We start from the raw sequence: 24,311 nt of genomic DNA on the forward strand, positions 1-24,311 counted from the left end.
GAGACGCTGTCCCCATTCTTAGCTCCGTGTCCTAGCTGATGCCAGCCGCAGGAGGGCGGGGAGGTCCGCCCCCGCCCGAGCCGCAGACCTGGGTGCTTGCCTTCAGTGGGGTGCTGCCCAGCCCCTGCTGGCTCAGCCTGCAAACTTAGGAGCCTCTTGGGGTGAGGGAGGGTCTGTGCCCCTAGGGGGCCCTCAACCCAGCCATGGGGTCCTGGCAAGGGACTTCTTATTCTTAACCTCTCTGCCCCAGTTATGGGGTGCCATCAGCACCTTCCAGCTGGGCGCAGAAGTGAGGTGGGGTTTCTGGGGGGGAGCACCCAGAGACTGTCTTCAGATATTCGGGGGGCTCTTTCTGACACCCTGCAGCCCCTTTGGGCTGGCCCCATCCCGGGGACCTCTGGTCGTGCTGAAGGTTAGACCCTGTCCCCAGGGGGATCCCTGCAGGTGGGCATCCAGCTCCCAGCCCTTGGGTGTCCAGGCTGGGGACACTGCCCAGGGGTGTGGGGGGCTGGCATCCTGTCTTCCCCCACAGGTCAGGATGTTAGAGAGGAGACCCCCCAGGCTGGGGCCCACCAGAGCCACAGCCAAGGAAAGGCTGGAGAGGCGGCTCTCAAGGCCTGGCCTGCGTCTGGCTGCGTGGCCCACCACACTGTGCCGAGACAGCTCAACTCTGCCTCGGGAGGGCGCTTGGGGCGGAATCAGGCAGGAGTTACATAAGGAGTCGGCAGTGGAGGCGTGGGCAGGACGGGGCGGACGGGCTCCCCTTCCCCTCTGGGTCATGGGCACCCAGTGCCTCGTAGGCTGGGCCCTGGGGCTTCCAGCCGCCTCGTGTCTGGGTGCCGGGAGGGGCATGGAGGGCGCAGAGGCAGGCAGGCGGCTGCAGCGCATGTGATATTTCAGCGCTTAATTAATTTAATTTGAGAGGTTCCGTTTTGGAGCGTGAACAGTTGTTTCCCAAGAGACGCGCTCCCCTCCGGCCTGCCTGGCGCTGGTGGGTGGAAGGAGATAGCGGGGTCTGTGCTGAGAGGGAGGCTGCTCAGGTGCGCCCCCATCCTCCCTTTCCCCGGGGCCGTACCCGGCCCTCAGCCAGCGGGGTCCACGCCGTGGGGGCTTCTTGCACTCCCCCAGGGGCGCCCACATGTGCGCTCTGCCCGGGGGTGTGCATGTGACTGGGGGGGCGGGGCAAGCGGCAGAATTGGGGCGCCTGGGGGAACGAGAGCTCAGGGTCCAGAGAACTAGGGCGCCGGCGGAGCCCACGGGCGCAGCTGGGGTGGGAGAGGCGGCGGATCCCCGGGCGCAGGCTGAGCCACGGGGAGAGCTCAGGGCGGCCTCACCAGTGAGGGGAGCGGCTGCGCTTTGACGTCTGGACAATTTCAGGGAGCCCTCCCCACAGCCGCCGTCAGACCCGCCCCACTCCCTTGGTGCCCACGTGGGGAGCCGGGCTCTGAGCAGGGTGGCAGAGGCTGCAGGTGTCTTTGAAGTGCGGCGGCTGGGCTGGGCTTGGGCGCCCCTCCTCGGCCGGGACCAGGCACCCAGAAGCTGGAACCAAATCCGCGGACCTAGTGCTCCCCCTCCCAAACTCTGGGCCATGGCTTGGGGGAGGAGAGGGGTGGAGACCCCCAGACCGCCCTCCAGTGCCCTGGCCCGGGTCTCCGCACCTCTGAGGGCGTTCCTGGGGTCCCGTGGTGGTTGGGGTGCACGGTGCAGCCTGGCCTGGCCTGGGCGCTCCTTCTTCATTCCCCTGCTGTTTGTGCCAAGTCCGAGCCTGGCCTGGTGCTGAGCAGGGTGACAAACACCCCACTGCCACCGAATCCCGGGGCCCCACGAACCCTGAGAGCACGCGGCCAGGTGGGAGGCTTCCGCGGGCAGTGATGGGCACTGGCGTTAGGTGGCAGGGTTGCGGGTTCGGCTGCTAGTCGAGGGGGCGCAGGGGCGCCCGGGATCTGGAGGCGGGCCGCTGATCCACACGACCCAGGAAGCCACCCAGGGCCTCGCGGGGGCCTCTAGGCAGGGGGACCCCAACGGCGTGGGTGGACCAAGGCCGCATCCCCTCCCCGCCCCACTCCGGGGCTGGCCTTGGTGCTGGCGCACGCGCAGTGAGTCTCTGCACAGATCTGGGGTCGTGGGGCCCGCGTGCCGGGCCACGGCATGATGGCTGCCCCCTCCCCAAGCTTGGCGGACGTGGCCCGGACCCCCAGTCTGGCCCCTCTGCCAAGTTCGTGGCCTCTGCATGTTCTCCGGCTTCCCTCTCATGTTTCCTGTCCACGTGGGAGGAGCGGAGGTGTGAGCCCAAGGTTGCTGTAGGTGTGCGCGGGGGGCAGTGCGGAGGGACCCCCAGAACCCGCTTGGCAGCACCAAGCCCCGGAAGGAGCAGGGGTGTGGCTGGGGGAGGCACCCCGAGCAGGGACTCTACTCTTGGTGTCCGGGTTGCCGGGTGAGGCGGGCAGGGCCCCCACCCGGCTTCCCTGCATGTCCTGAGGGCCCCTTCCTCTGCACCGCCGCTGTCCATGGTGCTGAAAGCAGCCTCCTGGGGGCCGAGCCCGCAGACGCCCCACACCTGTAACAGGGAAGGGTGGGGTGGGGCGTGACAGGCCCTGCCCACTCAGGGCATTACCCCCTCCCCAGGGCCGGGGTTGGGCTGGTGCGGCCGAGGCGGTGATGCAGCAGAAGGAACTTGGCCCTTGTGGCCCCCAGACCTGGATTCCAGGTCAGCGCTCCCTAGCAGGACCACCCGAGGGCCTAACCAGGCCACTTCAGTTTCCCTTCTGGGAAAGGGCGCAGGGCTGTGGGAGGACGGGGCTGATATGGAAGGTGCCTGCAGCCCCCATTCTGGCTGACAGTGGCACTGCTGGGACAGCTGGTTGTCTCCAGGCCTGATTCCTGCCCGGAGCTGCCCTGCCCAGGCCTCCTCTGTGGCGTGTTCTGGGCTGGGCGGGCCTGCAGCGCCCAGGGCCCACTTCCACTCTCTCTGGGGAGAGCTGGGTGTGGGCGAGAGCCGGGGCCCTGCTGCCACCAGCGCTTATAGAGGAAGAGCGGGGGCCCCTCCCTGTCCCCACCCCTGTGCTTAGCGTGCAGGGCTGATGGTGGGCCTGGGTGGTTCCTGGCACGCCACAGTGACCCTCAGGCCTGGCCGGCACTGCTGGCTGAACACAGACCTGCTGCTGGGCTGGGCTTGAGGGTGGAGCGAACGTTACCAAAAAATGACCTGGAGACTGAAGATGTGCTTGCATGTTAAGTCACCATGGAGTGAACAGAAGTCTTCTGAAGTGCATTAGTCCTTCCTGATGACAGGAAGCTCGGTTCCTGCATGAGCTGAAGACGCCCCACTTGTGGGTGCCAGGGTGTCTGCAGCTTGTCTTGGGGTTCATGCCCATGGACTCGGGAGCTGCCCAGCCAGCTGACCGGGAATGGCAGGGGGCTGGAACGCTCAGTTGGAAGTCTACTGGGGCACCCAAAGAGGGCCCCCCACCCCCACCCTGGGCTGCCTTATGCCTGGAGTGATCCTGGGTGCAGGTGAAGGGAGGAGAGGCCACAAGAGTCAGGCAGGAATGAGGGTACGCCAACCCCCAAGACTCTCTCCTAATGGGCGGTCAGCCTGCCCTTGGTGTCCCCCACCCTTCCAGGAGTGCCAAGTGGGCAGACGGTGGAAGGGTCTGTGTCAGAGGAAGAGGAAGGTTCTATATGGAAGAGAAGGGCAGGGCCTGAGGCGACCCTTTCATGGAGTAGGGACCCAGCAACAAGAACTTTCCCAGTATCTGAGAAAACAACTCCCCACGATCTGAGGTTGCACTGCACCCTTGCAGGGACCGGGCGGGGGCCGCGCAGCTCCTCCCTTGCGGCCAGATCAATGCTGAGGCTGTGCCTTCCAGGCCCTCCACCTCTGACTCCCATCCCTGCGTTCTCCAGACCTCCAGCCCTGCATTGGCTGCCCTGCTGGCAGTGGCTGGGAGCAGTTAGTCCTGGGGGTAGCCAGGCAGCCCTTACTTTCTCCCGTGGGCGTACTCAGTTCCCTGGTCCGTGGACCTGGTGAACAGAGCAGGTTGTGGGGGGGTTGTGACCAGGTGGGGAGGGCCAGCTGGATGTGGTGGGCAGGGGCACAGGAGACCCAATCTGGCCCTGCCCTCCACGCACTGCTCAGCTCTCAGTGCTTCAGACAGTCCCGTGTTGTCTGGACAGGAGAGGGAACTTGGGCTCCAGAGGTCAAGTGCTTTCTCTGATGGCTCATTGCCGGGACAGGACAGTCCAGGTAAGGCTGCTGCAGAGGCCACACGCATTCTCTCGACTCTGAAGATGCTGCTTCAGGGCTCAGCAGTGTGAAGTGCAAACACTTGGCACTCACAGTTCCTATGGGTGCTGGGCGCTTCTGCAGTCGGGAAGGCATGGCGGGCTATGGGGCTGCTTCCTGGGCTCCCTCACCCAGCTGTGGCTGGAGGCCCTGCTCCACCCAAGGCAGCCCCAGGAGGGGCCTGGGGTAGCCCTTGGGGGTTGTGCCCTCGCCTCACTGTGTTCTCCTGGCCACACTGACCACCCGCCTGGACAGTGGGGAGGGGCGGTACATGGGGGACACCTTGAAAGCTGGACAGGAGGTGGGCAGGTGGGAAGGAAGAGGCTGGAGGGGAAGGTCTGAGGATACAGGGCCGCACCTGGGGACACTGGGGACACCTCGTCCCTCCTTGGGCTTTTCTTCTGCCTGGGGTGGTGCCCTGGGAGGGGCGTTGAGGTCTCTGTTGCCCACTCCCCTCTGGACTCACTCAGGCTTGGTGTCCCTTGGAACCTGCTGACATCCAGGAGGACCCCTGCTCCTGGCTGCCCTGGGTGTGTTGCGCTGCAGGAAGCCCCCTGGGGCAGGGCCTCTTGGGGCTGTTGGGGGATATCCTGCCCCCTTCCCTTTCATTCTGCCTCCAGCATGGGGCTGCTGCTTGCAGCCACACACCTGCCCCCGCCAGAGGGTTCCGTGGAAGCGTATCCTGGGCTGGGCTGGGGGCCCCGTGGGCCTGGCCAAGGCATGGGGGCTGGGCGTATGTGTCAGGGACAGCGGCGTCGCCCGTGAGGTTGGCAGGAGATGAGACCACCCACCCAGGCAGGCAGGAGTTCCTGCGCTAGTGCTGCTCGGGCCCGGGCGGGGCTGGGAAACGGGGTTCCTGCTGGGGGTTGGCGGTAGCGAGTGGTCCTCAGCTCTTCTTACCCTAGTCCACTGCCTGCCGCAGCCCCTCCTACTCTCCGGCTCTCGCCATCGCCCCCGTGGGCAGCTGGGCTCAGGGAGGCAGGTCTGCTTGGAGGCAGCTGGCCCTGCTGGTTCAACGTTGTGCCGCTGCCCATCCGTGGGGGAGCCTGCGCAGCCCCCAGGTGGGCGGGCAGCTGTGCCATAGCCCTGGGAGGAGGGGCCGCATGGGGTCAGCTTGGTCCCAGGGGGGCAGAGGTGAGTGCTCTCAGGGGGCCTCAGGAAGCATCAGGGCTGGACGCCCAGGTCCGGGAAGGGCGGCTGGGATGTGAGGGGAAGGGCAGCTGGGATGCGAGGGGAAGCCGCGGGCCGGGAGGGGCTGGTCAGCTCCGAGCTGGGGCCTCCGGAAGCTGCAGTGAGGGCACTGCTGTCGCCCACCCGTGCCCCGACCCGCTGACCTGGGGAGCTCCGACACTGCGACCTGTGTTGGCCCTTTTCCGCCTTGAGGCCTGGGGCTCTCAGCAGCTGATGCGCCCCACCCCACCTCACCCCTGCCTGGCTGGAACACCCCTTTCTACTCCCAGCCGCTGGGACCCCCTCCCGCTGGGAACCCCCCTCCTGCTGGGAGCCCACCTCCCTCCCCCACCCACAGTTGTGGGGTGTCTCGGAGACTCCGGGAAGGTCGGATCCCCCAGACTCAGCGCTGGCTGCCCGCCCACTCAGTGACGTGCAGGCTCCCACGCCCTCCTCTCTGCTTCCGGCTCAGCTCCGAGCCTCACCCAGCGGAGGAACCAAGGAGCGGGAGGGGAAGCTGGAGGAGGGGACCCGAGGGGACCCTCAGGCTGTCTGCAGAGACACCTCCGCGGCCGTGGTTGGGGCAAGGGGAGCTTCTGGAGCTCTTGTCACCCAGGAGACAGAGCGGGGAGGGGCCCCGAAAAGCTCTGGGGACCATGTTGCCCTTTGCTCCCCCCACCCCACCCCTGGCGGAACCTCAGGCCCCGCCCAGCCGCTCGGCCCAGAGGGGTGGGGGGGGTTTGCGCCATGGCGGGGTGCGGGGGCCTCCGTGGGGAGGTACCTGACTCACGTCCTGGGGCGAGGAGGTGGCAGCAGAGGGTCCGGTGTGGGGGTCCTTGGAGTGGGGCCGGGCGGGGCTGAAGGGGTGAGCGAGTCCAGCCTCCACCCCCCTCGGCCCATGCTCTGGCTGCTGCGGTTGTTTGGGGCCTGGGCCGACCCCACACGTGAACGTGAGAGCAGCCGGGGCTGGTGGGAGGTGAAGGAGCCCAGGCCTGGCTTGGGGTCACACCTCCGCTCCTCCTGCGTGGACAAGACACGTGAGAGGGAAGCCGGAGAACACGCAGAGGCCGCGGACTTGGCAGAGGAGCCGGAGTGGGGATCCAGGCCACGTCTGTCCAGCTTGGGGAGGGGGCAGCCCTCACGCCGCGACCTGGCACACAGGCCCCAGGACCCCAGATCTGTACAGGGCAACGGGGGTGCAAGGGCAGAATTCCCTGGGGGCATGTGTCCTGAGCCTCCCCTGGTCAGGCCTGGCAGGGCAGTGCAGGCCACACTCCGGTTCTGTGCATGAGGCCCTCAAACCTGTGAGATGCTGGGGGAGGGGTGGGGAGACCCCTCCTGGCAGAGGGGCCTCTGCAGAGATGGTCGCTGGGCAGCGTGACTTGGGGACGGATGGACTCCAGTTGCAGTCACATCACCTGCTGTTCGTGCAGTGCCTTTTCTGGGGGCTCAGAGGAAGAGGGTGGCTTGTGGGGTGGGGCGGGTGGCACCAGAGGTCGGGAAGCCGTGCAGAGGGCCTCCACAGAGGCGGGGCTGGGCACCCAGACAGGGTGCAGTGAGGTGGGGCCCGCGGGACGAGCTCAGGCCCCGTCAACCAAGGGTAGAATGGGAGGGGGTCTGCCGGAGGGGCCCGGGTCTGTGGGAGGGTGCAGGCTGGTGAGTCGCCACCTGGAGGCTGATCGCTGGAGATGGAACCATATGTCCACAAAGCACACAGCTGCCGTTGGAAATCCCGTTGTGTCTGCGGGAGGGGGTCATCCCTGGCTGCAGCCCCCACCCCACTTCCCCTTGCCCTACCTCAGCGGCCCAGGCTGCAGAGGAGCCCTCATCCTGTTCCCTGTCCCTCCCCCAGCCCCCAGGGCTGAGCCAACTCGCCTGCCCCTGCAGAGAGCACCTGGCTTGCCCGCTGACCTCCTGGGCCCCCGGGACCCTTGGGAGTTGGGTGGGGGTACCAGGGGGGCCCAGCGGCCCCTGCAGCCCAGCCTGCCTCCAGCCCGTTCTCTGGGTGGGAGCAGCCTGGCCCCCTTGGCAGCTGCACAGCGCCTGGGCGAACCCCTGCTGTCACCTCTGCCCTGAGGTACTTAAAGACAATAATTAGAGATAAAAACCACTATTGGAAAATAGGCCTCTATGGGGTGAGGGGGCTGGTGCTGGCAGGCAGTGCTCAAGCCCTACTCGGGGATGGGGCTGCCCCGCTCCAGCCAGGATGCCACCCAGGGCCCTGGGGTGGGGGAGACCAGACTAGGGGGCCGAGCCCCCCCCTGAGGTGTCAGGGGAGCTTCCCGAGGAGGGGAGCACCACACTGGGCCCCCGGGGAGTTAGGAACCCTCAGGGAGGACGATGGGGAGGGGTTTGCTGGGGCAGAGGGCAGCGGGTAAGGAGAGGCCGGGGCAGGGGGGAAGTGGCCAGAGCTCCGTGCACAGCCCGGGGGGACCCCCTGCCCCCCCATTCACCCTTAGCCGCCTGAGAGAGGCTCCGGCCACGAGGACATCGGCGTGCCCCTCCCCCTCCCCCTGGGAGTCCGCAGGGAACACGTGGACGTGGTGGTCACTTGTCAGGCAGGAGAGGGTGTGGACGGGCAGCCTTGGGATGCTGGAGTCAGGATGCTCATGGGAAAAGGGGTCCAGCCTCCAGAACTGGGGAGTGGGTTACGATGCTCCGGCAGGTGCCACTGCAAGTTCCGGACCAGCCGGAGGCCGGGTGCCGAGGGCTGCGGCTGCTGGTGAAGACGATGGAGATGGCTGGAGCCCACCGGGCATGGCCTGCGCCAGGCGCTGCCCATTGGGGGGCACCATCACCCCGACTTGGCAGGGTAGGAGACAGCTCGCTGCTGCCCAGCTGGTCAGCGGCCTCCTGGAAAGGCCGGGGGCGAGCGGCGTGGGCTGCACGCACACTGGGCCTCTTGCAGAGCCTGCCCACACGTGTGTGCACACACGCAGGCTCCAGCTTGGGGGTGGACACCAGGGCGAGGACGCTGGGGCAAGCCGGGCTCGACAAGAGGGCCAGTGCTGCCCTGGCACTGCTTGGGGCACCCTTGTTGGGGCACGGGGGGTGTCAGAGGTTGTAAACCCTTGGTCTCGGTCCCGGGGCCACCTGCTCCTGCCCTGAATTACAGGCGACGGGATTCCCCCGTCCCCTCCTGTCCCCCTGTGCCCCCACCGCCCTCTGTCCCTCCCCCACTTCCTGGAATCACAGGGCCTTCATGCCCTTCCCGGTCTGGGGTCAGGAGAGTGGCCATTTGGGTGAGCACAGGCTGTCTTGGCCTCAGCCCATGGCCTGTCCCCTCCTGGAGCTTAGGGTCCCCAGGGCCCCACCCTGTCCTCCCCCTCTGGCCCTGGGGCCCGTGCTGCCCTGTCCCTGCCTCCTCTTCCTCCCCTCCATCCCCACTGCAGGGCTGGGGACCGGAGAGACCCCCAACCCCATCCCAGCTGGCCTGCTGGCCCCACATGTGGCAACAGCACTTCCTGGTCAGGGTCATTTGAGCCTAACAGCTCCGCTCCGGCCCAGGTTAGGTGCCATCGGGGCAGGTGGGGGGGCCGGGCCTGGGCCTGAGCAGGGCTCCACAAGTCCAGCCTGGAGACAGGGAGGGGGGCTCTTGGGGCGCCCCGTGGTTAGTCACAGCGTGTCCGTCCGTCTGGGTGTGACGTGGCCCACCTTCCCAGCCATGAGGCGGCGAGGGACGGACCCGGGGGCTCTTGGGCAGCTCCGGGTTGGGGGCCTCACCCAGCAGGGGGAGGGGGCTGCATTAGGGTGCGGACAAGAGGGCGCGAAGGCTCGGCCCGGGAAGCGGGTCCTGGTGCGCGCGGCCAGGGGTGGATCCCCGGTGGCGGGTCGGTGTGTGCTGGAGAAGTGGCTGAATCGCAGACCCTGCCGGGCTGCGCTGGGAACACACTCTACAGCCTGGAGGAAGCAGCCGCCATGGGCGCCAGGGCTTGGCCTGTGGGTAGCTATGGCGGGGCCGTTTGGGGCAAGCCCTGGGCCCCTGAACCCGCACCAGGGCAGGAACACCAGATGCGAGTCCTGAGGCCGGGGCAACCCGGGGTCCCACAGCAAGGCCTCAGGCCCAGCTGTGCCCCTCTCGCTGCTCCCCCATTCCTGGGGGTGCCCCTGTCCTTGCGTTGCTGCTCGGGCACCCGTCCCCGGGTGCAGAGGTCGGGGAAGGGGCCCAGCGTCGTGACCCCCATGGAAGCCCGGTGATGCTGTGTGAGGGGCTGGGTCCCCGCTAGAACCTGCGTCCTGGGGCCCCACACGGGGGCCACAGCCCCATGGCTCGTCCTCACAGTTCCCAGAGGGCAAATCAGGAGTTGGCGGGGCTATCGCCCTGAAGCCCGGGGGGTTCCTGGCGGCCCCTGGCTTGTGGACACAGCTCCCTGGCTCGGTCTCTGTGGCCACGTGGTTGTTCCCTCCAGTCTCAGGCTGGCCCTCCTGCAGTGTGGCCTCACCTTCGAGGGCCCGCCGTGCACATAAAGCCACGTTCACAGGGACGTGTCTGTGCGGGTGCCCTCACCCTGTAATGCCTGTACACAGGGCCCCGCACAGCGGGGAGGGACAGTTAGGCCTGGGGTTGCCACTCCCCCGGCCACTTGGGCCCCTCTGTCCTGGGGCCGCCGCCTCCTCCCAACTGGGGCATCGGCTGGACCCCCAAGGCTCCTGGTCCAGGATGGAGGACGGGGACAGTGGCCCCCATCCTGCCAGGGCGCATCCACGTGGCTGTCCCGGGGCCGAGGTCCAGGATTCAGGAGGGTGGGTGCCTGGGGGTCCTTCGCCAGTGCAGGCGTGGCTCGTGCGTAAGAGAGGCCCGCCCTGGCCAGCGCCCCTCACTCTGGACGCCCCACTCCCCTTCCTGACCCAGGAGATGGTCGGAGGCGCTGGCCACCTGCACACGCTCCTGGAGAGGATGAAGTTGTTTTGTTTCATGGTCGGGGCAGGCAGTGGTGCAGAGCCGGAGGACGGGGCACAAGCATGTGTGTTGGGTGGAGTCGGGCGGAGCCCAGGGCACCGTGACTGAAATCGTAGGTGGCCCTGGACCAGCCTGGGTGGGGCTGAGTTTTGGGGTGTCACTTTTCATGGGCAGTGCCTCTCTGGAACTCTGTGCACCTGTTAAAGCCCTCGGGACGGGGAGAGGGAGGACAGTGCCACCGTCCTGTGCCTGGCCTAGGCCACTGAGGGCAGGGGTCCCCCACAGACTCCCCAGTGCGATGGGGTGGGGTGCAGTGGGGGCGGGCCTACCAGAGGGGACTGGTGGGGCTGTGACAGATGCAGTGACCCAAGCTGACAGGTGGACATAGCCAGGGTTTCTAGAGAAGTTCCCGGCGATGGGTAATGTGACAGCGCAGGGAGCCCTGCTTTAGCGGGCATGGGCCGTGGGGGTACTGAGACCCTCCGGGAGAGCCAGGGCCTGCCCGGGGCTCAGGAGGCTAGAGGGAAGTTTTGTGGGCGGAAGGATGTGGGGGCGGCTCAGAGACACTCTTCCATGCACCACAGTCTGGACAGTGAGGCGGAGGGAGGCAGCGGCCGTGCAGATACTGCACTGCGTGTTGGCGGGGGAGGGGGGTGGGCCGGGGTGGGGGGGGTGGGCGGGGGGGCGCTAGGCGGGATGGGGTGGTGCGGACTGGGGGGGCGCTGGGCGGGGTGGGAGTGGTGCAGGCTGAAGGGGGCTGGGGGGGTGGGGGGGCGGGCCCAGGGGGCGGGGGTGGGGTGCAGGTGGGGGTCCTGGGCTGGGAGGGGTGCCGGCAGGGGGGGCGCTGGGCGTGCCCCTGCGGGCCTGAGTCTGAGGCTCCCCTGGCAGGCCTGGTGAAGCTGGGTATCCACTGTGTCACGTGCCAGAAGGTTGCCATAAAGATCGTCAACCGGGAGAAGCTCAGCGAGTCTGTGCTGATGAAGGTGAGAGAGCCAGGTGTGTGTGTGTGTGTGTGTGTGCGCGCGCGTGTGCGTGTAGTGGAGGGGCAGGAGCGGTGCCAGGTGTGCCTGGTGGAGGTTTGCAGCAGGTGGGCGGTGCCAGGTGTGTGGTCCGTCGGGGTCTGTAGGGACCTTAGGGGAGGCTGAGGGCCAGGCTGGGTTGGGGGTGGGGCTGAGCCCCAGCTGGCGGCTGCCCTGGGCTGGGCCCGGAGGGTGGAGCAGCGCGTGGTGCCCAGGTGTGGCCGGGCCGGCATGACCGTCTGTGCTCCCCGCAGGTGGAGCGGGAGATAGCCATTCTGAAGCTCATAGAACACCCTCACGTTTTAAAGCTGCACGACGTTTATGAAAATAAAAAATATTTGTAGGTATTGCTGGGCCTGGAGAGCTGGGCGGGGCCCGGGTCCCTGCATGTAGCCTGCCCCTGGGCAGTGGGTGCAGCAGGGTGGGGTGGGGGGGGGTTGAGGCGACTGTCCTGGTGAGGACGAGCAGGCAGGACAGCTTGGGGGCAGGGTCTGCCCACAGCGCCTGCAGAGGGCAGGAGGGAGGGCAGAGAGGGGCGGGGAGGCGGGGCCGGCGGGGCGGGGTGGAGGTTCTGGACCGCACCAGCCCTGGGTGGGGGTGATGGACCAGGCGGCCTCCAGCAGCCTCTCCTCGTGCCTGGCCCTGGGGGACACGCGGAAGCGGGCGGGGTCCTGGCTCCGAGGCCAGCGGTGGGGTGCGGGCGGGACCTGATGGTGGGGGGGGCCTCCGGCTGCCCACGTGCCCTCCTGTCTCCGCAGATACTTGGTGCTAGAACACGTGTCTGGTGGGGAGCTCTTTGACTACCTGGTGAAGAAGGGGAGGCTGACCCCCAAGGAGGCCCGCAAGTTCTTCCGGCAGATCATCTCCGCGCTGGACTTCTGCCATAGCCACTCCATATGGTGCGCCCAGCTTCCCCTCTCACCCTGTACCCAGCCTGCCCTGTGCCCCCGGCAGCCCAGCCCTCCAACTGTCTAGCATCTCTAGCCTGCTCTGTCCCTACAAGTGACCCCAGGTGCCCCCATTTCTCCCTGACCCTTTCTCCGTGGGTATTTCCAGCTCTCCCATCTGCTCTCCTCCAGCCCCCAGACTGTCACCCCAGGCCCCTGGCACCTCCAGTCTGCCGTGTCACCCCAGATACCCCTCGTTCCCCCCCCAGGTACTCCCAGACCCCCTGCCCCCAGCACTCCCTGACCCCAGCACCCTGTCCTCCACAAGGAGGTCCACTTCACAGCCTCCCGCTGTGGCCCTTTCCTCCCTGTGAGCCCTCAGGGGGCATCAGGAGGTGCCGGGTACCCACTGACCGGTGCTGGGAGGCCCCCAGCCTTCACAGGCTCCCAGGACCGGAGAGCCTTGTGTTCACTGCCCCACGTGTCTGGGGCCCCAGGGTGGCCCGGAGCCTCTTGGGACCAGGCGGCCCTTCTGTGAGGGGCATCAGGAGGGAGCCCGGGGCATCAGAAAGAGGACACGCGACCGTTCCATCCCCAAAGACCCCTCGGCCGATGCCCCTGGCCCTCGTGGGGGCTGAGGGGAGGGGGCTCGGCGGGGCTGTGTGCTCAGGGGGCCCGGCCCCACCTCAGATGGCTTCCCTTCCCCAGCCACAGGGATCTGAAGCCGGAGAATCTTCTCCTGGATGAGAAGAATAACATCCGAATCGCTGACTTCGGCATGGCGTCGCTGCAGGTTGGCGACAGCCTGCTGGAAACCAGCTGCGGGTGAGTGGGCAAGCCCACGGGGGTCCCGCTGCTCCCAACTAGCCCTGACCAGGCAGCCCTCCAGGCCCCGCCCCCAGGCCCAGCCCCCAGGCCCCGCTTCCATCACCTGGCCCCTCCCGCCCACCTCCGCCCTGCCTGACCCGAGACCGCCCTGACCCCACCCTGACCCCACCAGCCGCTGCCCTCAGGAGGCCCCTGTGCTGCCCACCCCGAGCCCAGACAGGCTAGGAGGGTCGCGCTGGAGCGGAGGCCCTGTCTCCTGAGCCCCAAGGCCCCCTACCTGCCCCCAGGGATGCCTCTGCTAGGCTGGCTGGGGTGTCGGGAGCCAAGCCTGCAAGACACTAAGGGAGCAGCTCAGGGCTGTGGCGCCCAGTCCAGCTGTGAGGAGACACTCTCCAACCTGCCTGACTCCCACTGGGGCGTGGACTGGGTGGGGTCTCCCCTCTCACCAGACACCCCCCGAGCCTGGGCCGGGAAGCAGGAACCCGTTTCTGTGCCCAGCCCTGCCTGGCATGAGGGGCGGCCCCGGCCTGTCTGTAGAGCAGGGGGTAGGCGTTGGAGGACGCTGCCCTGGGACACAGTTCTGGGAGGCCCCTCCCCCACCTGGTCTCCCGGCCCCAGCCCTGGAAGGCCTGCCCTCCTCCGGTCAGCCTCGTCCAGCTCAGGAGTGAGAGTTGGCATACAGTACCCCACTTCATTCAGATTTCTGGGGTGTCTGCTTCCTGCAGTGGTTGCCCTGCCACCCATCCCCAAAGGGCTAAGACCCAGGATGTGGCCCTAGAGCACCTTCCTTTGTGTGCTCCCTAGAACCGGACTGGGGGGTGGTCAATCTCTAGTTCAGCAGCACCCTGCCCCAGATCTGTTTCCAGGAAACGTACAAGGATCTCGCGGGTGGGGGTGGTGCAGCCATGACCCCGCCCTGCCCTGGCTGTGGCGGCTATTGGCCTGAACTCAAGGAAGCAGTGTCAGGAGCCGGCCCTGGGCGGCCATCCCAGGGCCTTGTGCGGTGGGGGAGAGGGAGAGGGAGACGCCAGCGGGATGGCAAGGCCAGGGATGAGCTCCGGGAGGACGTGGGGAGCAGGGCGGGGCCTCATCGTGCAGTGACCTCCTGTGGCTTTCCCGGGGGCCCGGCCTAGGCCCGGGCAGCCAGCCCTGACCTCCCCATGCCTGACCTGCCGCCTTTGCTCTCAGGTCTCCCCACTATGCCTGCCCGGAAGTGATCCGTGTGAGTAGCCGTGCACCCCCACCCTGCTGCACTTCCCTGTCTGGGCTTCAGGGAGGGGGGGTGGGAGCACGCCTGGGCGTGGGTGCCCCGGACCACCGGATCCCCGCCCCTCACCCCTGCCGAGCTCCAGGGCCCATGGCCCACTTCTGCCCGCAGGGGGAGAAATATGACGGCCGGAAGGCGGACGTGTGGAGCTGTGGCGTGATTCTGTTTGCCTTGTTGGTGGTAAGTACGCGCCCCGCCCCGCCTGGGCCCTCTCCCTCTCCCTCTCCCTCCCCGCACCCTCTCCTTCCCGCCCGCGGCCTGGGCACGGAGCTGTCCGCGGTGCTGCCCGCGGGGCCCTGACCTTCCTCGCTCGGCCCGCAGGGGGCGCTGCCCTTCGACGACGACAACCTGCGGCAGCTGCTGGAGAAGGTCAAGCGCGGCGTGTTCCACATGCCCCACTTCATCCCGCCCGACTGCCAGGGCCTGCTGCGCGGCATGATTGAGGTGGACGCAGCGCGGCGCCTCACGGTGCGTGCCCGGTGCCCCCGCCGCTGCCCCTCGCCACGCCCGCGCCCCCCCCGCCACGCCCACCGATGTCCTCCCCCACCGCCGCGCCTCACCACGCCAGCAACCCCGATGCACCCGCACCCCGGATGCCCCCTCGCCATGCCACGCCCCCCCGATGTCCCCGCTGGCCGCTCCTCGCCGTGCCCTCGCCCCCTGACACCATCCCTCGCAGTGCCCGCCCCCCGTCACTGCCCCTCGCCAAACCCACGCCCCCTGACACCACCTCTTGCCGCTCCTGTGCCTCCCCTGTGCTGCTCCTCGCTGCGCCAGTGCCCTCTGATGCCCCTCAAAGGTGCCCACTCCTCCACCGTCCTTCGATACCTGCCCCCACCACCCCCACGCCTCTGCCTCTCCTCGAGGTCAGCCTGATGCCCCTCGATGCCCTTTCCCATGGCCTCCGCTCTCCTGGGCAGGCTGACATCCACTCCTCCTAGGGTCTGCAGGGCCCTCTCATCCTCATCCCGTCTGCTGTGGTCTTCACCCTCACTGTGCTCCCCCTCCCTGGCGCCTCCTTTAACAGCCCCCCCTGTCCCTCCCAGGGCAGTCCTGCAGTCTTGGTGACACTCCAACCCTCTAGAGCCACTCTCCTCTGCCCAGGCACCTCCTGGGAACAGCAGTCGGCCGGGAAGACTGTTTGGGGTGTCAGAGACCCCACCACGCCTGTGAGGGGGTTTGGGGGGCCAGGTTATGTACAGGGGTGTGTGAGCACCTCCCTGGGAGACCCCATGCAGGCCCATGCTGGTGAGTGTGGCGGTGGAGGGCTCAGCTATGCCCTGGGAACACCTCCTGGGCTGGGCGCCCTGGGCAAGCCCCTAAGGAGACCAGTTTTCACAGCCAGCTCTGTTAGCTGGGGGCGCCTGCCTAGGACTCTGAGGGAAGCCCCCAGTTCACATGGTCTTGGCCTCCTCCAGGAGGCTCAGGGGCCAGGACGGCGGGGCAGGGGACCCTTGACTCACCATGGACGCCCCGGAGGTGGCCCCATTCCCAAGGCCAGGGAGCCAGGAGGTGGCATGGGGCGGGGGGCTGTCCCCCCTGCACCCCCTGCTCACACCTGCAGCCCCAGTCCCTCCTGTGCCATCCAGGTGGCTTCTTCGACGGCCTGCTCACCTGCTCTCGTCCCCTTGGGGTCCCTTCACAGAGCTCAGGGCTCGGGTCTGGCAGCAAGGCAACCTGCGGAGATGGGCTCCTCTTCCTGCCTCTTTCCCTCTCCCCTCCCTTCCTCATGCCTGGAGCCACCCCATCCCCACCCCGTGGCCTCTCTCCTTCTCTAGGTTTATGTTTCCCTTTTCCCTGGGGGGAGCAGGGGCGCTGGCCTTGAGCCTCAGGAAAGGTAGCCCCTTCCTGTCCTCCCCCTCCCCCATCCTTTTTCTTCCTTATCTTCTTGCTTCTCCATTCTCCTTTTTCCCTGTTTTCCTCTCCCCTTCTCACTCTTTTCCCCCATTTTCTTTCTTTTCTATCCGGCTCTTTCTCTCCAATCTCTTCCTCCCTCTTCTGCCTCTTTTCCCCCTCCTCCCTCCCCCTCCCTCCTCCCTCCCCATCTTCCCCCCTCCCACCTATACTCTTGCCCTCTCCCTGCCCCACCCTCTTCGTCCCTCCCCCTCCTCCCTCCTCCCCATCTTCCCTCCTCCCACCTATACTCTTGCCCACTCCCTGCCCCACCCTCCTCCTCCCTCCCCCTCCTCCCTCCCCCTCTCCTTCCTCCCACCTGTACTCTTCCGGTCTCCCTGCCCCACCCTCCTGCTCCCCCTCCCCCTCCTCCCTCCCCATCTTCCCTCCTCCCCTTCCCCAACCGTTCCTCGTCCTCTTCTTTCTCCCTGTTTTCTTCTCTCCATAGTCCTTCTTCCTTTTTCCCTCTTCCCTTTCTCATCTTTGTCTTCCCGTCTTTCTCCCCACACTCCTCCCGTCGGCTTCCCTTCCTGCTTCCCTTCTTGTCCACCCATCCTCCTCCTCTCTTGCCGCCCCCACTCTCCTTTTCCATCCTGCTCCCATCCTCCTTCCCCTTCATCCTTCCCCTCCCCTCCTCTTCTCTTCTCGCCTTTCCCCTCCTCTTTCTCGCCATCCACTTCCCCTCCTCTTCCCTCAGCCTCACCATCCTTCTCTCCCTGTCCTCTCTCCCTTCCTTCTCCACCCACCCCTCCTGCTTCCTCTCACCTCCTAACGTGGGCTCTCTCCCCTCTCCTCCGTACTAACTCCCTGTTTCTCTTTCCTTGTAGCTAGAGCACATTCAGAAACACACATGGTATATGTAAGTAGCTTTTCTGCCCCACTAACGTCTGCTTTGCCTGCTGCGGCCTGGAGGACCCACCAGGAAAGGCGGGGGGAGGCGCTGACCCAGGGCAGGCCCTGCCCCCAGCCTTGGGGCTGCCAGGCCAGCCCTGGGGGGTCCCCGGCCGGCGTGCGCGGGCGCCGGGCGCAGGGAGAGCGGCAGGACTCTGCCCGGCCGCCCCGGGAGTGGGTGGAGGAGCCGCGGGCTGGGCCGGAGGGAGTCACGGGGCGGCGCGGGCCTGTCGTCCGCAGAGGGGGCAAGAATGAGCCGGAGCCGGAGCAGCCCGTCCCGCGCAAGGTGCAGATCCGCTCACTGCCGAGCCTGGAGGACCTGGACCCCGACGTGCTGGATGGCATGCACTCGCTGGGCTGCTTCCGCGACCGCAACAAGCTGCTGCAGGACCTTCTGTCCGAGGAGTAGGTCCCCGCCCCGCCTGGGGGGTCTCCTGGGCCCACGGCCCACCGCCGCGTCCCACACGCCACCTCTGGGGCCCGTGAGCAGGCCGCCCCAAGGTGCCAGGTGCCCTCCACTGCTCCCCCTGGGCAGGGTTGGTGCGGCAGGGCGGGAGCTGGGAGCACCCCCAGGCCCCGAGCCGCCCTGCAGCGACACGTTCTTGGCCGTCTTGCTGTGCGCAGGGAGAACCAGGAGAAGATGATCTACTTTCTCCTCCTGGACCGGAAGGAGAGGTACCCTAGCCACGAGGACGAGGACCTGCCCCCCAGGAACGAGATAGGTACGAGGGCAGGGGGTGGTTTCCAGACCCCATGCTGTCCAGCATGTCGGGGTCCAGGGGGTCCATAGCCCCTGGGCCCAGAGGGCCACCGGCCGCGCTGACGCCCGTCTGCCTGCAGACCCCCCTCGGAAGCGCGTGGACTCCCCGATGCTGAACCGGCACGGCAAGCGGCGGCCGGAGCGCAAGTCCATGGAGGTGCTGAGTATGACAGACGGTGGCTCCCCGGTGCCTGCGCGGAGGGCCATCGACATGGCCCAGCACAGCCAGAGGTGCGCCTGCGCCCATGACAGCTGCGCCCTCCTGCCCTCCGTGCCTTGGGGCGGCCAGCGTCGGCACCTCCCCTGGCTGTGCCAGGCCAGGCCTGGCTGTTTCTGCTCCACTGGCTGTGGGGTCCTGGCCTGAACCGGGCGGGGCTATGTCAGGCCACTGAGTGCAAGGCTGGGCTGAACTAGGTGTATTTGACTGTGCTACGCTGAGTGTACTGGGCTGAGCTGAGTGTACTGGGCTGAGCTGAGTGTACTGGGCTGAGCTGGGTGTGCTGGGCTGGGCTGGGTGTGCTGGGCCGGGCTGGGTGCGCTGGGCCGGGCTGGGTACGCTGTCCTGAGATGGGTGTACTGGGCTGGGCTGGGTGTACTGGGCTGAGCTGGATGTACTGGGCTGGGCTGGGTACACTGGGCTGAGCTGGGTGCATGCACTGGGCTGGGCTGGGTACACTGAGTTGAGCGGGGTGCACTGGGCTGAGCTGAGTGCACTGGGCTGAGCTGAGTGCACTGGGCTGAGCTGGTGTACTGGGCTGAGCTGGGTGTCCTGGGCTGAGCTGAGCGGGGCATAATAGGTTAGGCTGAGTGGGGTGCACTGGTCTGAGCTGGGCTGAGCGGGGTGCCCTGGACTGGGTTGAGCGGGGTGCCCTGGGCTGGGTTGAGCGGGGTGCACTGGGCTGAGCTGGGTGCACTGGGCTGAGCTGGTGTCCTGGGCTGAGTTGTGTACACTGGGCTGGGCTGGGTGCACTGGCCTGAGCTGGGTGCACTGGGCTGAGCTGGGTGCATGCGCTGGGCTGGGTACACTGAGTTGAGCTGGGTGCACTGGGCTGAGCTGGGTGCACTGGCCTGGGCTGGATGCACTGGGCTGAGCTGGGTGCATGCACTGGGCTGGGCTGGGTACACTGAGTTGAGCTGGGTGCACTGGGCTGAGCTGGGTGCATGCACTGGGCTGGGCTGGGTACACTGAGTTGAGCTGGGTGCACTGGGCTGAGCTGGGTGCACTGGGCTGAGCTGGTGTACTGGGCTGAGCTGGGTACACTGAGTTGAGCAGGGTGCACTGGGCTGAGCTGGTGTACTGGGCTGAGCTGGGTGCCCTCGGCTGGGCTGAGCGGGGCGTAATGGGTTAGGCTGAGTGGGGTGCACTGGCCTGAGGTGGGCTGAGCAGGGTGCCCTGGGCTGGGTTGAGTGGGGTGCGCTGGGCTGGGCTGGGTATGCTGGGTGTGCTGGCTTGGACTGAGCCACAGAGTCGGGGTGACCAGGTTGAGTTGTGTCGTGCTGGACTGTGGGGAGGGGTGTGTGTCTCACTGGGCTCCAGTAGGCCCACCCTCACCCTGCCGCCAGCCCCACCTCTGGGTCCCCTGGGGCACCATGGGGTGGTGGGTGGCGAGTTTCTGAAGACAGCCTTTGGGCCCCTGGAGCGTGATGAGAAGTCCCAGCGGCCCTGGCAGTCCCTGTGGCTGGGCCTCCCTCCCTGCCTCGCCCTGGCCTGCATGGGACATTTAGGTGCTGGGCAGGACAGGTTTCTTTCTGAGGACCTTGCCGGGAATGTGGGGGACCGCTGGGGGCTGTGGCAGGACGGTGAGAAGCTGTGTCCAGTGCTGATCTCAGGGCCCGAGGCTGCCCCGCGCTTGCAGGCCTCCAGGAACCAGTGTGCCCAGCCCTGAGCCTCTTCCCACTTCCCTGGTCAGCAGCCACGTACGCGCCCTGCCAAACCGGGATGCAGAGAGAGTGGGAGTAGGACCCCCTGGCAGCAATCCGGGTGTCGTCCCAACCCTTTCCCTGTGATGTGCGTGTCGTGGTGCGCCCCCAGCTGCCCCTCCGGGAAGTATGGCCCCAGCTGAGGCATGAGCATCTGGCTGGTGTAGCCGACAGACCCTCCAGCTCCCGTTTCCAGAGCTGCTTCCCAGGTGCCAGGTTCCGGCTGCTCAGGGTGTGCAGAGGGAGGCTGAGCCCCTCCCTGCTCCCCACAGCACCCCTCCTGCGCCTGGACCTCAGGGCGGGGGCAGGTAGGAGGGGGGCCGCTTGCTCCTTCCTCTGACTGAGATTCCCTCCTGGCCTGGCTGTCTCCGGGATGCCAGGTTGGGGTCAGGGTGTTGACCCTGGGCGTCCTCCAAGCCTGACCTGGCTGCCCCACCGCACCCCGTAGGCACCCCAGGCAGCCCTCGAGCCTCTCCTGCCCGACACCCCCTCTCTGTGCGCCACTCAGGCTCAGGGGGTGCACCCCAGCCTCTCCTCACTGTGCCCTTGGGCTGGCCCAGCCTCAGGGCCGAGCCGCAGCGACACATACGCCTGAGTCTGGCCCCGGCCTGCTTGGCGGCCCGGGTGGTGGGCAGCGGCCCCAGTGACTCTGTTTTCTCGCTTTGTTCCTGCTGTAGTAAAGCAGTGTTCAGTAAAAGCCTGGATATCGCTGAAGCCCACCCCCAATTCAGCAAAGAAGACAGGTACACACACTAACCCCGTCCCCATGCCTCCCGGCCCCAAGGACAAGGGCCTGGGCCAGGTTGGGCGGAGGCCCAGAGGCAGAGTGCTGGGCAGGGCGGGCACAGCCCCAGCCAAGGGGTTCATATCCCATGGTACATGGGCCTCCCTGCCTAGGACCCCGCGGGGCTGCAGACCTTGGGGTGCACTGTGGGCTGTGCCCCTGGCTGAACTGCCTTGTTGGGTTCCCTGGGGCCTGGGGTGCGCGGCGGCCTCCTGCCCACAGGGGTGGGTTGAAGCGACAGCCCCCGGCAGCTCAGTGTCCTGCACCCGCCTGCGAGCTGTGGGGTGGCGATGGGTCTCCCTGCAGGGCCTGGTGTGCCCAAGCCTCCGGCCTGGGCCTGGCTCTGTCCTCGCCCCCTGGGGCCGGTCCCCGGTGGCCTGGTGGTTTCCATAGCCCTGCCTCATCCTGCAGAGCTGTCCCCCTGCACCCCTCCCAGCTTCCTTGCCCTCTGCCTTTTCCCCACACCCTGCCCTCTCCTCACCATACCTTCTCCCTGCACTTCTCCCACGCCGGTTGCCTCAGGGCTCTGCAGTCCTGCCTGCCTGGCGCAGCTGCAGCTTAGTCTGCAGGCCCCTGGTCAGAGCGGAGGCTGTGGGGGCGGCTTCCCACTTCCCGCTCCTCTCTCCTTCCTTCTGCTTGCACCAAGGAGCTCGCCCTGGTCAGGTCGGTGGGAGGCCCCTGGCCTATGGCTGCTTGGACAGCACCAGCTGGGACCTCCCAGGCTCCCTTGTCAAGGCCAGACTCCCAGCTGCCCTTCTGGGGTGCTGTTCTGGCCTGGGGCCAAGTGGAGAGGAGGTGGGGTGCTCTCAGGGCTCCAGCCCACAGGAGCTCAGGATTGTGGCTGGGGCTGGACAGGGTGCCCATGTGGGCCCAGGGGCTGCCTCTCCTGGCCCAGTGTGACAGGTGGGCAGCGGGGACCCCTCATGGCTGGGCCAGCTGGCGGTCAGGTGTGGGCGTGCAGTCAGCCTTTCGCCTTCCTCTGTCCTCTTTACAGTGGCTACTTGGGCCTCCTCCCCTCCAATTCCCTTTGTCTAAGGACAAGTGCCAGCATGCAGAGCTGAGGGGCATTTGCATTCTCTCTCACAGCTGGGTGGCATGTGGGGTGGCAGCCGTGTGCCATTACTTCAGCCGGGCTCCTGGTCCAGTCAGTATACTCCCCTGGGCGGGCCCAGTCCTGAGGCCTTGCTGTCGCTGCCAGTGCCCCTGAGGCTTGCCTGGCCCCAGGCCTGCCTGGGCTGGTGTGGCACGAAGGCCTGGCAGGCGGGGGGATGGATGCGGGGCCCAGGGAGTTGTGTTCGGGTGGCCCCAGCACCCTGGAGTCGAGTGTGCAGGCAGGCCCGGGGTGGGCAGGGCCCGGAGGCGGTGGACCCTCCTGGGGCCCGACAGGACCATCACAGGGTTTGGGTCTGATTCTCAAGCCCCTTGTGCTTTGTCCATCTGTCCATCCATCTGCGCTCTTGAAGGGCCCTTGCTGGGGGGCTCCCGGGAGCACGTCCTGTCCTGGGGCTACCTTGTGGGCATCTGTCGAGGGGTTGTGTGACCCCGGCAGTCCACGGGGACCTGCAGGGTCTCAGGTGGGCCGTGGAGAGCTGCAAGGCAGGCCGGCCTCAGGGCGCTCCTGAGCTTGGGGGGCAGGGCCCGGCTTGAGGCCAACCGGGGGCCCCTGGCCAGGCTGGACCCCCGTGGAGGGGCGGGGAGAACGGCCAGGAGCTGATGCGACCACCCCGCGCCTTGTGTCCGCAGGTCTCGCTCCATCAGCGGCGCCTCCTCCGGCCTGTCCACCAGCCCCCTCAGCAGCCCCCGGGTGAGTGCCCCACCCCCGCGGCCAGGCCCAGGCTAGGACAGGGAGGCCTTGGGGTGCTGGTGGGAGGGGCAGGGCCTCTGCGGACGTTCTCAGGCCTCCCCCAAGCACTGTTGCATCCGCGCCCTCGGGGACCCCTGGCTGCTGCTGCTGGGCGGGCACGGGCTGCTCTCGCTAACTGCATGTTTTTTGTTTTGTTTTGTTTGTTTTCTTGTGTGTGTTTGTTTTCTTTTGTGCCTCCCCCCCACGCCTGCTGCCCTGGGTGCTGCCGTGGGTCCTGCTTGCTTCTCTGGGGTCTCTGGGTGCCGTGTGTGCATGTGGGGGGTGCATGTGTCCCCCTCCCCGTGCACGCTCGGCCCCTCTGGTAGCCTGTGAGGAAGTTTGCCCTCCCCCCGCCGCCCCCCGAGCGCCCCTGTGCGGCCTGCCCGCCTGCCTCCTCTGCAGGGCCCGAGGCACGGCGGGGAACCCGCCCTGGACGGGGCCTCGCTGCACAGGCCACCACGCGGCCCAACCCCAAGACCCAGACCTTGCCGTGCAAGGGCAAGCTGCCCGACAGGCCGCTGCAGGGCACCCGGTCCCATCCCCTGCCAGCCAGTGCCCAGTCCCGGCCGCCCGCCTCTGGGGTCCTTGGCCCCCTGCTCGGCCTGTCCCCTGGCCCTCCTGCTCTGCCGGCCCCTGCCCAGCTGCCGCCACCTGGGGCCGAACCAAACGCCAGGTCTGTCCCTACCATACAGGTGACCCCTCACCCCTCTCCGAGGGGCAGCCCCCTCCCTACCCCCAAGGGGACGCCTGTCCACACCCCCAAGGAGAGCCCAGCTGGCACACCCAACCCCACGCCGCCATCCAGCCCCAGCGTGGGAGGGGTGCCCTGGAGAGCACGCCTCAACTCCATCAAGAACAGCTTCCTGGGCTCGCCCCGCTTCCACCGCCGGAAACTGCAGGGTGAGCAGGGGCTGCTGGCAGGCGAGGGTCTCTGTGTGGGCCTCCCAGGGCCCTGCCCTCTCTTTCTTCCCTGCTGGGCGTGTGTCCAGCCAGGCTGCGGGGCCAGGAAGGACCTGGTGGTGGCCCGGGCCACGCGTGCCCAGCTCTGCATCGTGGTCTGGTGTGCACACAGCCTGAGGCTGCTCCTGGCCCCTTCGCACCTGCCAGAGCAGAGGCCTCGGGCCGCACGCCTGACCAGCAGGACAGCCTGGGGTGGGGGGCAGGTGGCGTGGGGTACAGGAGGCCTATGGGATGGGGCCCTACCTATCTCCTGGGGCTTGGCCCATGGGGTGGCAGGAGCCTGGGGCCAGTGGGAAGCCAGAGAAGCCTCCCATCTGGCTGGCTTTAGCACCAGTGGTGGGGACAGCAGCTCCTGTGGCTCCTGGGTGGACAGGAGCCCACTGGGCAGTGCCCTCAGGAAGCCCTTCCCATCAAGCAGGATATAGGGGTGCAGCCCCTGTTGTGACTCGGGTGGCAGAGGGTAGCGGAGCGGGACACAGGGTGGAGGGTCACCTGGCTTCTTTCTCCCTGTCCGCCATATGTGCAGTTCCAACGCCAGAGGAGATGTCCAACTTGACCCCAGAGTCGTCCCCAGAGTAAGTGCCCTTGCCTGACACCCATGGGACCCCCATGGACATGGCGGACCTCTCTCTCAGCAGGCCGTGGCGGGGCCGACTGAGGTGTTCGGGGTCTCCAGCATACACCCCTGCCCACCTGGCCCCCATGGGCCACCCGGGCCTGCTCACCTTCTCCAGTCCTGCCCCTCAGAGCCCCGCCCTCTGCTGGGGCCGCTCCTGTGGTCTCGGTCTCCTTGACCTTTGAAGGTCTGGGTGGGGCCAAAAGCGGGGGGCTGGGGCAGGCGCCAAGGAGGGAGAGCTCGTGCTGCTGCCTCAGCCCCTGGTGGGAACCCGGGACGAGCCAAAGA

General features: G+C 67.4%; 1 protein-coding gene across 8 annotated transcripts in view; it reads left to right on the top strand.

Annotated features, from left to right (window-relative positions):
* Window positions 1-24,311, top strand: part of BRSK2 (BR serine/threonine kinase 2) — a 59,411-nt gene that overhangs the window by 24,740 nt on the left and 10,360 nt on the right. For 6 of the 8 annotated variants that reach the window (XR_013157471.1, XR_013157470.1, XM_077115339.1 and 3 more), the window contains exons 2-16: window positions 11,244-11,338; window positions 11,629-11,714; window positions 12,133-12,273; window positions 12,970-13,086; window positions 14,278-14,311; window positions 14,468-14,536; window positions 14,678-14,824; window positions 17,077-17,108; window positions 17,381-17,545; window positions 17,765-17,862; window positions 17,981-18,131; window positions 20,498-20,563; window positions 22,348-22,408; window positions 23,140-23,347; window positions 23,934-23,982. Coding sequence is in view for 6 of the 8 variants with exons in the window: in XM_077115339.1 (XP_076971454.1) it covers window positions 11,244-11,338; window positions 11,629-11,714; window positions 12,133-12,273; window positions 12,970-13,086; window positions 14,278-14,311; window positions 14,468-14,536; window positions 14,678-14,824; window positions 17,077-17,108; window positions 17,381-17,545; window positions 17,765-17,862; window positions 17,981-18,131; window positions 20,498-20,563; window positions 22,348-22,408; window positions 23,140-23,347; window positions 23,934-23,982 (1,519 nt within the window). In the remaining 2 variants the exon portion in view is untranslated. Of the gene's footprint in view, window positions 1-11,243; window positions 11,339-11,628; window positions 11,719-12,132; window positions 12,274-12,969; window positions 13,087-14,277; window positions 14,312-14,467; window positions 14,537-14,677; window positions 14,825-17,076; window positions 17,109-17,380; window positions 17,546-17,764; window positions 17,863-17,980; window positions 18,132-20,497; window positions 20,564-22,347; window positions 22,409-22,773; window positions 23,348-23,933; window positions 23,983-24,311 lie in introns of those variants that run through there. The other 2 variants (XM_077115333.1, XM_077115336.1) reach the window with 2 other exon arrangements.

This window comes from Tamandua tetradactyla, chromosome 9, assembly GCF_023851605.1.
Source record: "Tamandua tetradactyla isolate mTamTet1 chromosome 9, mTamTet1.pri, whole genome shotgun sequence".
Classification (NCBI taxonomy): domain Eukaryota; kingdom Metazoa; phylum Chordata; class Mammalia; order Pilosa; family Myrmecophagidae; genus Tamandua; species Tamandua tetradactyla.